Below are 13,965 nucleotides of genomic sequence, written 5' to 3' on the forward strand. Positions count from 1 at the left end.
TTAATATAGGAAATGTATTATGGAGCTATAATTCAAATATATAATCCAAATATATATTTTCCAATAATTCAAACTATTCCTTCCCTCTTATATTTATTCCAATTATTGACTAATTCATTCATCTGTATATTCATTCATTCAAATGCAGGAGGAAGGAGATGTGCCCCTTAGGAGGAAGGAGATACAAAAAAAGAAATAGCCAAAAAGGCGAAGTAGAAAGAGAAAGAGGGGGAGGAAAGGGAGAAGAAGAAGGAGAAGAGGAAGAGGAGGAAGGGGAAGAAAAGAAAGGGAACGAGGAAGAGGAAGCAGGGGAAGGGGAAGAAGTTGTTGATTTTCCTGCATCTTTTTCTATAGAGTGAAGTTAACTCTTTCCTACATGAGGTAATGGAATGGCTGAGTATACAGGTATCTGATCTATTATTGGATCTAGATTGGATCTGGGATAGAGAGAATTAGAATGAAAGGACAACAGTTTCTAGCTCTTTCATTCTCCCACAATCCAAATATCTAAGCCTAGAAATTTACTGACTCCCTTGGCTACTGCTGGAAAGAAATGTAGCTATGATGGGATGTGGAAGGGTATGTAAGAGAGAAACTTGTGATTCTAAATAAAATAAATTATACTTTATGTCGTCTGTATAATATACTATATAATAGTTTCTTTGAAACAAAGTATATGGATCAAAAGGAGATTGATGGAAAATCAGTAGTCAAGAGTTAACATATTTTTTTTGTTAGGAAACATCACTTCTATCAAGAACAATATCTTTAAACTAAAAATAAAACTGCCATATGACCCAACAATCTCACTCCTGGGCATATACCCAGAGAAACAATAATTCAAAAAGATACGTGCAGCCCAGTGTTCATTGCAGCACTACTTACAACAGCCAGGGCAGGGGCGCGTGTGTGCCCAGTCGTGCCTGACTCTTTGAGACCCCATGGATTCCTCCAGGCTCCTGGGACCATGGGATTATGGTTACCATAGTGGGTTACCATTTCCTCCCCTGACCTGGGGATTGAAACCACATCTCCTGTAGCTCCCACATTAGTAGGCAGATTCTTTACCCCTCATCACCTGCGGAGCCCACACTCAGGACATGGAAGCAACCTAAATGTCCATCAACAGAGGAACGGATAAAGAAGATGTGGTCCATATATACAATGGAATATTACTCAGCCACAAAAAGGAAAGAAATTGGGTCATCTGTAAAGATGAAGATGGACCTAGAAACTATTATATAGGATGAAGTAAGTCAGAAAGAGAAAAACAGATATTATATATTAACACATATATGTGGAATCTAGAAAATAGTATAGATAAACTTATTTTCAAAGCAGATATAGAGACACAGACATGGATAACAAATGTATGGATACCAAGAAGGGATAGGGGTGTGGTGGGATGGAATGGGAGATTGGGATTGACATATATACACTAGTGATACTATGTGTAAAATAGATAACTAATGAGAACTTACTTTATAGCACAGGGGACTTCACTCAACACTCTGTGGTGACCTAAATGCAAAAGAAATCCAAGGAAGAGGAGATAAATGTATATGTGTGGCTGATTCACTTTGCTGTACAGCAGAAACTAACACAATATTGTAAAGCAACTATATTCCAACAAAAAAACAACAATATCTTTCTTGTCACCTTGGTGCTGAACCAAACTGTTTTCCTTTTTTATATAAATAAGGTGATCTCCACATTGATCTTGGGCTTCCCAAGTGGCTTAGTGGTAAAGAATCCTCCCGCCAGTGCAGGCGCTGCGGGAGACTTGGGTTTGATTCCTGAGCTGGGGATATTCCCTGGAAGGGGAAATGGAAACCCACTCCAGTATCCTTGCCTGGAGAATTCCATGGACAGAGGAGCCTGGTGGGTCACAGTCCCTAGGGTTGCAAAAATTAGACACGACTGTGACTGAACACGCACACACCACATCAATCTTAATGATATTGGTGAGTTTTATTATTAGTAAACAGGGAGTTAAAACTGGCTAATAAAAAAATAAGTCACAGAGGTCCTGACATAGATAAGAGTTGGCTGTGATGAGCCACACGAATGTGATGATTCTGTCAGTTACATACCCTTTAGGCATTTCTTTATGCACCAAAACATCAAAGAATGAAAAATTCAGCTGATTTGCTGATTTTTTTTTTTTTAACTGAATTGACTGAGTGTCTTTTTTCCTCCTTTATAATTTCTGTGAGAAACTCAAGACCTTTTTACTGAAGTCCAAAGTATTAAATAGAATAGAATCCAGTTTTCTGGTAAATTTAAAATATCTGCTCGACACTTTATTTATTAAAAGATTTCCAGTGGTTTTTAAATGTAATTTACTCAAACAACAGTTGCTAATCGGGAGCTCTGTGTAAGGTAGTGTGTCACTTACTAAGCAGATCACAGCAGTGGGAAGGGAGATGTTGCTTCGTCTTGCCTTCACTGTTATCCATACACATTGACATACTGGACTCAGTAATTCCAATTTGGTCTGTTTTTGTTATTGTAGAAGCACAGCCCAAAGTATATTTGTTTTTGGTGAATGCTAGTGTTTTTTGCCTGATTTAAAAAATAGAAGTAATGAAAGTAGCATTGGCAGTAACAGAGGACAATCCTTGTCAGCTCAGAGATCAAAAAGCTAACATATATATTATATGCATACATATATGCATATTTCAAGTATATACAGACACATATATACACTATTGTACATTTTATATATAAAATATACATATCTACACACAGCATTTATAAAATTATCATCACTTGTTTTTAACCACTAATAGTCCTGGCAGGAAACATTAAATGTTTGCAGCAAGCTACTTATTTTATCCTCCTTATTTGGGTGAAATGTTTACAGGTGGATCCCTACTCTTTCACCTCCCCCATCCATAAATGTCTTTTCATTAAAAAAAAAAAAAAAAAGAAATTAGCTGTATGAAATACACAAGTTAGTCTCCAAAGTATTTCCCCAAGAAAAGGTGAGTTTTAGTACATTGACATTGTCCTAAGAATTATCACAAGAGGTTAATCATTTACACACACCAGGATCACACACATATACCAGAAATTATTGTATATGAATATACATGTATTTTCTATAAGCATTCCCCATCATTCTCACACTCCTGACAACATTCTATAACTTCCTCACTGGACTCTGAAAATAACATGGTATAAATCAAACAACAGAGACTTGAGACTTGATTTATTTTTTTTCTCTTGTGAGACAGCCTGTCTCCCTCTATGGAAGCTGTTCTAAGGTCTTGTACTATAGCTCTGTTGAAAAATTGCACTGGTTCGCCAAATATCTTAATGACTTTTCTCTCAGCAGTTGGTAATTGTGAAATGTTATTCTAGTAACCATAATGTCCCTCATAAAACAATTGCATACAATATGTACTGTACTTCTATTTTAGTGAGCTCTTCTGTCAGAATAGCAGTGCCAGTAACCATTTAGCATTTCATAGCAAACTGCTTACTAGTCCTTCAAGTGTAATATTGCAGAAAGAGTGAAGAAATGCGTGATTAAAAACATTCACTGAGAGTGGACCATTTAACGCAACCCGACGCTGCAAAATAAACCAGCCATCACATATGTAGGCGCTCATCATATAAATGACAGTTCTATGTGGTCATTTAATTTTACGATCTCAATTGTCGCATATATTGCTCACATAAATATAGTGTTCTCCTGCAGGGAGGTCTGCTGGGTGTTATAAAATCAGTGAGACCTCAATGGGTTCAAATGGACATCTTTTATAATTATTGCTATAAAATTTCTTGACAATGCATTTTGTTGTCCAAAGCCTAAAGAAAATGATTTTCCAAAATAATGGGTTTCAACAAAGAGGGTAAGGGAACCTAGGAATTTGTTCCTGTATTCACCCATATTTAAATTACCTTAGTTACCCTAATCTATTGGAGGACTTCCTGCTCCTTTGGAATAAAGTCTTAAGACTGTAGCTTCCAGTTAGAGGCAAGCTAGATATGAATTGTTTTCTATTTCATGAGGTGATACAGAATATCTAGGGGGAAGGGTTAATTTGCTGTTAAGTGCAATGAAAATCTATTTACTGGGAATTTTTTTATGAACTTGAAAAGATAAGGAAAGTATAGAGAACAGAGTTCCTTAAACTCATAAACAGTTTGGAGAACAGACTTTGAAAAATGTTTCCACTGGTACTATACATTGTTTGAAGGATTCTCTTACTTTTTAAAAATACTTCTTCAGGATCATATATTTGACAATGCAAAGAAATGAATGTGGTAGATTTTCTCTACAGTGTATTGGGATATTTTGATTACCTCTTGGTTTTTATATTTCCTCTAGGATAATAAGTTGTAATTATTATTGTTGCCTTGTGTGACAAGTGTTTACTGGCATACTAATTGTATTTGGGCATTTGTTTCCTGTGATTGTCCTGTAAGTACTCTAGCAAACTTATTGCTTACATGCCTGTCTAGAAATGCAATGAAGTGTTTTCTATTTATTGAGGGAAAGGAATTGAATTGCTTAATATGTTTTTTTTAGCTTGAATATTTTAAATATTAAAATATTAGTGAGTAGTTACATATGTTTAATTAGAAGGAAGGGAGGTAATCTATAAGCCATGGTTTCACCTTTGTGGAGAAAGCAAAAGTGCAGTGTGGCACAGGTTGAAAAAAGCATATCCTGAGGACATTCAGGCTCTGGGGTTTTTTGTCCATAAGTCACTTCTTGGACCACCTGGAGGGATCATTAGTCCTTTGCCTCTACTGCTTTCAGTCCTGGTCTGGCAGCAGCACTAAAATTGAGGAGACAGCTCTTTTCATTCTGGTCCCTCTTTCCATTTAAGGGATCATTCAGAAAGATCCCTTGAAGGAGGAAATGGCAACCCATTCCAGTATTCTTACTTGGGAAATCCCATGGATGGAGCCTCATGAGCTATGGTTCATGGGGTTGCAAAGAGTCAGACGCAACTTAACGACTAAATGACAACTAAAAAGAAGATCCTTGTGTGCACAACATCCTCAAGAAATGCAATGAATGAATGGTGATTAACAGTGAGTTTTCTAACCACACACTATCCAATAGTGCCCAACTCTTACCATTATTTTTATGTTTGTCATGCTGATTGTAAGTAACACAGAAAAGTCTTTTGTAACAAATCTTAGAAACATATTTTGTCAATGATTAGTGCCAAAAGCTTCTGCCCCATCAACGATTATCCAAATCATTAATTTCCCTGATTTGACAAAAGAATAAAATGTAAATCAGATATTTAACTAAAGCATGTCCTTTCTTTTCCCATAATAAAAATCTCCTACTACAAACACATCTAATATTTCACCTTTGCTTATACCACTTCAATAAAAATGACATTAATCTCTTCCTATTCTAATGTCTCTTTTAACTGTTCTCAGTATTGACAATTATGTTCTGTATGATTAATTGTGGAATTTTATATTCCTTCTATATTTAAGAATAAGATTAATTAAAACTTTTAAAACACCTTCTCTAAGGTACCTATCTTCTGGTAGATATCTCCCAATTGATATTCTGTGGGTTGATATCCTATTCTGCAAAATTGGCTTAGATTGGTTTCCCCAAGAAACAGACCCGGAGACAAGGATTTGCGTGAAAGTAATTGGTTTGGCAAATGACCCAAGAAAACCTTGGTGGGAAAGTAGGGAAGTGAGTTAGCGTGGGGAAGAAAGCCAATAAAGGTACATTAATGAGCATTAATGAGCAGATTGTTGCTATTGTCAACTGAAGTTCCATCCTGATGGAGACCTCTGAGGGACTGTGTAATTCATCTCTGTGAGTTGTCCTACCAGAAGTATAGAAAGCTGGGGTGTTTATCCTTCAGCTCTCATCCATCATTTGTTGAAGACTGTTTGTGGGGGAGCACATTAATTCTCCAGCACATCCGGCAGCCTTCTCTGTGTTGTGACTGCGTACACGCTTCAGCACTGGCTCAGAGCTTTGGGCTCCACTTAAGAAGCTGTATGAGAACACTAAGAGCCAAGAGGAGATGGGCAGAGCAAAGCAGGGCTGTTCTGGGCCACCCCTTGTACCCTTCAGATTCACTTGTAGCATTTTAATTTCACTATGTTTGCATGCATTCAAAGTCGCTTCAGTCATGTCCGAGCCTTTGCGACCCTGCTCTCAGGCAAGAACACTGGAGTGGATTGCCATGCCCTCCTCCAGGGAATCCTCCTGACCCAGGTATTGAACCCATGTTTTTTACGTCTCCTGCACTGGTAAGCACTTACCACTAGTGCCACCTGGGAAGCCCTATCACTATGTTTGGTCACTTATTATTTAAAATGATGGTCAGTTTTTTCAAATAGAAATATCCTTAAAAATTATAGAAAATGAAGACAAAAGTAGGGCTGATGTAGTTGGTCTCTAGGCCATCATCTGTAAACTATATTCTTTTTAAAAAATTTTTGTTGAAGTATAGTTGATATATAACATTGTGTTTAATTTCTACTGTATAGCAAAGTGACTCAGTTTTATATATGTGAGAACAGTAAGAGCCAAGAGGAGATGGGCAGAGCAAAGCAGGACTCTTCTGGGCCACCCTTTGTACCCTTCAGATTCAGTCGTAGCATTTTAATTTCACTATGTTTGCATGTTCTTTCCCATTATGGTTTATCATGGAATATTGAATATAGTACCATGTGCTATACAGTGGGAACTTGTTTCTTATATATCCTATTTATAATAGTTTGCATCTAATAGCCCCAAACTCCTAGTCCTTACCTCCCTTGAACCTTTCCCTGCTTGACAACCACAAATTTGTTCTCTATATCTGTAAGTCTGTTATTGTTTCAGAGATATGTCCATTTGTGTCATATTTTAGATTCCACATGTAATTGATATCATATGTCTTTCTGTTTCTTACATTGTTTAGTATGATAATCTCTAGATCCATCCATGTTGCTGCAAATGACATTATTTCATTTTTTTAGTGATTGAGTAATATTCCATTGTGTATATGTACCACATCCATTCATCTATTGATGGACATTTAAATTGTTTCCATGTTTTGGCTATTGCAAGTAATGCCGCTATGAACATAAGTGTGCATGTATATTTTTAAATTAGAGTTTTGCCTGGGCATATACCCAGGAGACAAATTTTTGACTCATATGGAAACTCTATTCTTAGTTTTTTGAGGAAACTTCATACTGTTCTCCCTAGTGATTGCACCAATTTATATTCCCACCAGTGATGTAAGAGGGTCCCTTTTCTCCATACCCTCTCCAGCATTCATTATTTTTAGACTTTTTAATGATGGCCATTCTGACTTGTGTGAGGTGGTACCTCATTGTAGTTTTTATTTGCATTTCTCTAATAATTAATGATGGTGAGCATCCTTTCCTGCACACCTGTTGGCCGTCTGCTCACTCATCTACAATGTACCCAATGTTTATTCCTCTCATTCTCAGCCAGCACTCATGCTGTTTAGGTTGCTTGTTCAGTGGATAAGCCAAGCTTTCATCCCTTAGGGGTCTACGGTTACTTCCTCATGTTAGGCCATAATTACTATAATTGTTGATTTATAGTTATCACTAGGCACTGGAACACTAAAAGCTATGTTATTGAATCTCCTGAATATGTGCCTTCTTGCCCCATTTATGTAGCATTAAGCCATTTCCTTGTTATAATCAGGGTCAGTTACCCTCCTGGTACAGCAATACTTTCTTTGTCTGTTCTCTACCAGAATGAGGAGCCTAAAATGATCAGATAAGAGGTGTAACTTAATATTTAATGGAACCCTTACTGCATTTTCTGGGAAAAAATATATCCCCACTCTGGGAATCAGAACTTCTAATCTTGAAGTACCTAAAATTTTAGGGACAGGAAATACACTTTATCCAAGATGGTCACTGAGCATGATGCTGAGAAAGGCTACCGCTACTTCCAACCTTTGGTTCTCAGGTCATTGTATTCTCTCTGAAACACAGCATTATATAATGACCATTATTTGGAAGTATATCTCACATTTTAAAAAATAGTGTCCCAACCTTGCAGATGACTCAACTGAGACTTTAAGAGACTATCATGATGTGGTATATGATTGCATCAATGAGTCGTGTGGTCATTTGCCCATCCCCTCACCCTTGATCCAAGGCTATCCCATTAGAATCTCATGCCAGTAGATCAGCTAACTCTGTGATCTCTCAGATATGATCCTAGGGTGTGAGAGAGGGTAAACCCACTGCTAAAACATACCTCTGTCCAAGTAAGGATGAAACAGTATTCCCTCCTGAGAGTAGAGTGTCCAGTATAATCAATTTGTTACCCAGTGACTTCTTGGTCTTTTCAGAGATGATATTATATTGGTGGGTGCTTAGTATCTTATGTAGATCACTGTTATTTGCAGGTCAGACACAGAGCCACAGCAGTAGCTACATCTGTCTTGTTAAAAGGAAGCCCAGGATGTGGAACTGATGCACAGCCTCTTTTTTTGTCATCATGGCCCCTCTGTTCTTGAACCCACTGAACAAGCATGAGCGTTACTGAGGACCAAGTCTAGTTCATATGTACTATGCAACTCATTCAGTCTTCCTGGTTTTTAAGTGCTTCCTTTGTTGTGGGTACTCTCTGAGACAAAAAGATATACAGACTTTGTGCCCACTCCAGCAAGTTCTTCTTTCCCAGATCCTTGACCTTTAGTATTCCCATCTCCATCTGTCTAGGTCCCTGACCAATAAATCAGCCCATTTGCCACTCCCCAGGAATATATATATATATATTCTCATGTCAGGCCTCTTTTTCTTCTCAGAAGAACTAATTATCAAGTGTATTGCTAGAGAATTTTCTCTCACCACTGTATATTAAATGCCATGCATGTGTGGGACTGTAGTTAACAGATAATCATATTTAGCTTTTATGAATATATCAAGGTTCTCTGATCTTACATAACAAATCTTTCCTAATATGCCCAACTTTGATCTTTTGGACCCTTTCCTCAATATTAAGTCAAGGCATAACTGTCACCTCCTCCTTATTTATAGCAGATGACCGTGTTTCCAAACTTCAAGGAGACATCCTAACAGTCAGTGGGTTAAGACCAGATACAGGAGTCTTTGCCTGGAGATTAAATCCTGAGTCAAAAACAAGTGTTTTCATAGTAATTAACTCAAGTAAATCAATACCCCAAAGCCTTACAGTCTTCCCTCCCTGGTAAAGAGTTCTCAGTATCTATTCCTCAGCCTTTTCTCCTGATTGCTTCCATGGCAAATTAACTAATTCTTTTGGTGAACAATATATCTCTTCCCACTGCAAGGATAGTACTTTCCTACTCAGGCCTTGCTGTGGCTTAATCTCATTGATTCTGCCACTGTCTTTCTGAAAACATGCCATTTTCACAGATCCCATGCTCTGTAGCAGAGCCTGCAAAACATAATTACTGCAGAAACTGTGGAGGCAGCAGCCAGAACCATGACCTCTCCTCAGGGTCACACAGAAACTTCCACCATCTCACTCAGCTCCTAGAATGCTGCCTCACTGCCTACAGCATAAAAGACCTCCGGTGGGATGCACTGAGGCAAACTTTTCTCTTCCTACCCTTCTGGTATTCTCCCAATCTTCTTCTAGCCCCTCTTTGGGATTTGGGGATTTGGACCAGAGGCTCAAGTTTGCAAGCAGAATATGTAGGCCTGGAGAGGGAGCAGGACCAAGACTGGGAGGCAGCCTGGCCCTCATCTCCAAGTGAGTTACAAAGATTTGGCCTTCCCTGCTCCCACTAAGGGAGCCAGTCCTGTTGGCACTGAAGTGACTCCAAGACCTGGCTCCCCATCCAGTTGGAAATGTTCAGAGAGCAGGGCGCATGGACAGGGTTCCTGCTGTGTCTTCGTGTCAGAGCAGCATGGGTCTGTGTCTCCCAGTGAGGGGGGTGTTCGCACATGACCTATCTTGCACGAGGCCAATTTTATGTAATAAAATTGTGTTTATATTAAGAGAAGCCATCTTTTATTATGAAATTAAATATATGTTCTATATTTTGTAAGTTTATGTTGTCACTCATGTATTCTATTACATAAGTAAAAAAATATTTTAAAGAAAAACTTTATACTTTGGTACCTTTAATGGTACAGTTTTCCTGCTTTGTGAACCAGGGAGCCCACATTTTTATTTTGCACTGATCTCTGCAAATTATGAGCATAATTCTTGATAAAATTCAGAGTCAGAAGAAGCAGGGAGGAACTGAGAGAGAAGGGAGAGAGGAAGTGGAGTGGGAGTGGGAGAGGGAAAATGAGAGAGAGAGAGAAAGAAATCTCAACACTAATGCCTAACATAATTGTAAACATTCTCATCACATATAAAGATGTTTTGTGACACGTGAAATAAGTTAATTGCAATGTCAGAGTTAATTATTGCTAATAACTGTGGTCATCACTTTGTGGCTTTTGAGATTGATTCTGTTAAGTATCAAAGGTGCTCTGTGTGTTCATCCATTTGTATTCAATTGAGGTTTGATGCCATTTATCTGACACTTTTATTAATTGCTTAACTTTCTGGAGATTGGAACCAAATATATTGGCCTTGGAAGCAATTGAAACAAAGGGTTCACTAACCATAGAAAATATGTGTCATGTTCTGCACTACACTGAAGTCTACCAAGAATAGCTTTATTTATGCAAGGATATACTTGGAAGAACTGGGAAATTCAATTGCCTTGTCTTTTTTTTTTTTTAATGGAAACAAGCCAAGTGTAATCAATTATACTTGGACATTTTGAAAAGATAATTCTTTCTGTTGGTATTAAAAATAAGTGTACCACAGAAGAAGGGCTGTCAGTCAGGGAGACATAGTGGAGTGAACAAGAATAAGGAGGAATGTGGCAGTGTGGGTGTTCACTCTGCAACAGTAGGCTAAGAAGGAGAGGGAAAGTGGTGTGGAGGGAAGCTAGACAATAGCTCTTTAACTTGTCAGTAAGTTAGGACCTGCCACTTCCAACTAGTTGGTAACCAGGATAGTGTTTACCACTTATCCGTGTAGTTCAAGACGCCTAAGCCGGAATCTACAAAATCCTTTTACTTTTTTCTCTTCCCATGATTCTCTCCAGATTTCTTTCCCATTTTCTATTAAGTAGGGCTCTCCTGCCAACATATCTCTTTGTTTTTAACATGTTTCAATTTCCTTATTTCTTCTGAAACCCTGTAATTATAGTGGAATTTGATCTGTTCTCCTCCTGTTCTAGGATAGTTTTTCTTCTATGATAGGTTCCCTGGTTGGGGAGGCTTCAGATTAGCTAACAGACAGATGAACAAGGGAAAAGATTAAAAAGAGAAAAGTTTATTCATATGCATGCAAGTCACAAAAGCAGTGTTTCCCAAAATGGCTAGAGATGGGGTTTAAATTTCAACTTAATAGAAGAAAGGGAGGTGGGAGAAAGGGCTTCACTGGGAAGAACAAATGAGTTTATTGGGGAAATACCAATGATCTTTGTAGGAAAACAAATGGAAGGTGTGACAGTTTGTGATAGTGTTTACGTAATTTATCCTCCTTGTATCAGTGGTTCCTCTCTCTCCTGGCTGAGAAACTGCCCCAGAAAGGGAATTTATGGCAGCCTGACTCTCCAAAGTTTTTTGCCCTTAGTCAGATCAAGGAAGCTCCAAAAAGGCCTATTTTTGGATCTGTCATATCTCAAATGTCTTTAGTTTGAAACAGTCTTCCCTTGTGCAGTCCTCAGTGCCCAGGAAGGAGCCTTCACAGGGCCTTTCCTGCCCCACCATGAGACCCCATTCTGTTGCTCCTGGTTCTTCTAGTGGCTCTGTAAATGTTTCTGGAAGGCTCAGCCCCAGCCCAGGTGGGTCCAGACATCAGCAGCATCTTGGACCACATCCTGGCATAGGTAAAGGAGATTGGAAACACACTGGAGGAAAAGATCCAGGATGTGGTTAACCACATCAATCAGAGCAACTTTTCTGCCGAGGCCTGACACTAGCTTTTAGACATATCCCACAAAACAAGTGAGGGACTTAATACCACCTCTGAATACCAGCAGGGTCACATTGCTCCTCCTCAGCTGTGTCTCACACTCCTGCCCCTGTGCCAAGGACTTGCTCTATGATGTCCCAGACCACCACTGTCCTCCTCCCAATAAAAATCATGTTAAAAAAAACCTACCATAAATTCTTCATGCAAAATCTAAGGTCCTGAGTGGGTCCCCACACTACCAATGACAATGAGTGAATTTAAGGCAGAAGCAGATTGAAGTAAACCATGACCAAGGATCCTGTGGACATGAAGAAGTGACTCTAAGTCATCTTCAGATGTTGAAGGTAGCAGAATATGCTCCCCCAAACTATGCTCCTTTGGCTTGTTAGTTATGTTGAGCATAACTATGCTGTTGAAAAACAGCATATACAAGGAGAAGATTTCTCTGAACTCCCCTTATCTGTCTAAAGACAAATGCTCCAAAGGAACTCAATTGTCCTAAATCCCCTCTTGGGGACTTTCATCAGCTAGAGGAGATTTACACTTACCATGAGAAGTGGTAGTTAGTAGAAGTCCACACCATTTATTTTTCTAAGGGGCTATTCATCATCTTAAAATTATTTGCTCACCTCTAGAAGGTCCACATCCCTCCCTTCCTTTTCTCCTTTCAGATGATATTTAACTCTGAGTTCTAAGCCACCTCAGAGAGTTACTCATTTTTCTCCCCTGGGTATCTCCCAATGTATACATGTGTTATACATATTAATAAACTTCTCTTTTTTCCCTCTTGTTAATCTGTTGTTTCTTATAGTAGTCTCAGCTAAGAACTTGGGAAGGTAGAGGCAAAATTAGTTTTCTTCTCCTACAATGTGTTAGATAGCTCTCAATATTTACTGAAAGAACTCAACTTGAATAGAAAGAAGTGCTTTAGGAAAATGTATGCATGCTAAGTCATTTTAGTCATATCTGACTTTTTGCAACCCCATGGACTATAGCCCACCAGGCTCCTCTGTCCATGGGATTCTCCAGGCAAGAATACTGGTGTGGGTTGCCATTTCCTCCTCCAGGGAATCTTCTCAACCCAGGGATCAAATCCTCATTTCCTGTGGCTCCTGCATCGCAAGAGGATTCTTTACCACTGAGTCACAGGGGAAGCCCAATAGAACCAACTAATCAACCAAATACGCAAGCAAACAAATAAAGTAAGACTCTCCTGGTAAAAAATAGTTAGATGGAAAGATCAAGTGAGTCCCTGAAAAAAATAGTTGAAGGATGAGTGGTCATGTTTGGGATGATCTTAGGGGAATGGAAGGCTTAGATTGCCTGTACGTGAGTCATTCCTTCTGCTTCTCTCTTATATATCCATGGGACAACATTATCTGACTAAAAAAGATAAATCTGCCTTCATAGATTAAATAAATAAAATTCAGGCCTATTTGTATCATTTTGTTTTATACTGTTCCAGTGTTAAGTGGTATTTTTGGTAGGGGTTAATTATTGGGTATATAAATGCTACAAATCAACCTTGTAAGTGGTGAATCTCCCAGTTTGGCCCAGGAACACTAATTTATGCAAAGTGAGAACACAAGGACCTGGACTATATGGATTTTCACACATCCTGAAGGAGATTGATACTAGGGGTTGAACTGTACCTCCCCTCAAAATACATTGAAGTCATAATCCTTGGTACCTATGAAGGTGACAATTCAGAAACAGGGTCTTTGCGGATGTAATCAAGTTAAGACAAGGCCACAGTGGGTGAGGATGGGCCCTAATCCACTATGACTGGTGTCCTTATAAGCAGAGTAAAGAGACACACAGGAGGTACGGCCATGTGGCGTTGGAAGCAGAGATTAGGTCATGCTGTCACGTGCAGAGAGATGTGTGGGACTATCAGGCTCTAGGGGAGACAAGGGAGCCTCTTCCCCTATAAGCTTCAGAGAGAGTATGGCCCTTCCAACACATTGATTTCAGACTTTTCTAGCCCCTAAAACCATGAAAATAAGTTTCTGTTGTTT

General features: G+C 38.8%; 2 protein-coding genes across 2 annotated transcripts in view; both read left to right on the forward strand.

The window, feature by feature from the left end:
- LOC145539796 (uncharacterized) overlaps nt 1–13,965 on the forward strand; it is a 634,383-nt gene that overhangs the window by 605,908 nt on the left and 14,510 nt on the right. The gene's annotated exons all lie outside the window — the stretch shown is intronic.
- On the forward strand, nt 9,834–11,948 carry APOC1 (apolipoprotein C1). Its single transcript, XM_081569969.1, is given in 2 exon segments — nt 9,834–9,876; nt 11,746–11,948. Coding segments are annotated over 2 exon segments (246 nt in total).

The sequence above is a fragment of the Giraffa tippelskirchi genome, chromosome 2 (genome assembly GCF_054371585.1).
Source record: "Giraffa tippelskirchi isolate mGirTip1 chromosome 2, T2T-mGirTip1v1.2.pri, whole genome shotgun sequence".
Lineage (NCBI taxonomy): Eukaryota > Metazoa > Chordata > Mammalia > Artiodactyla > Giraffidae > Giraffa > Giraffa tippelskirchi.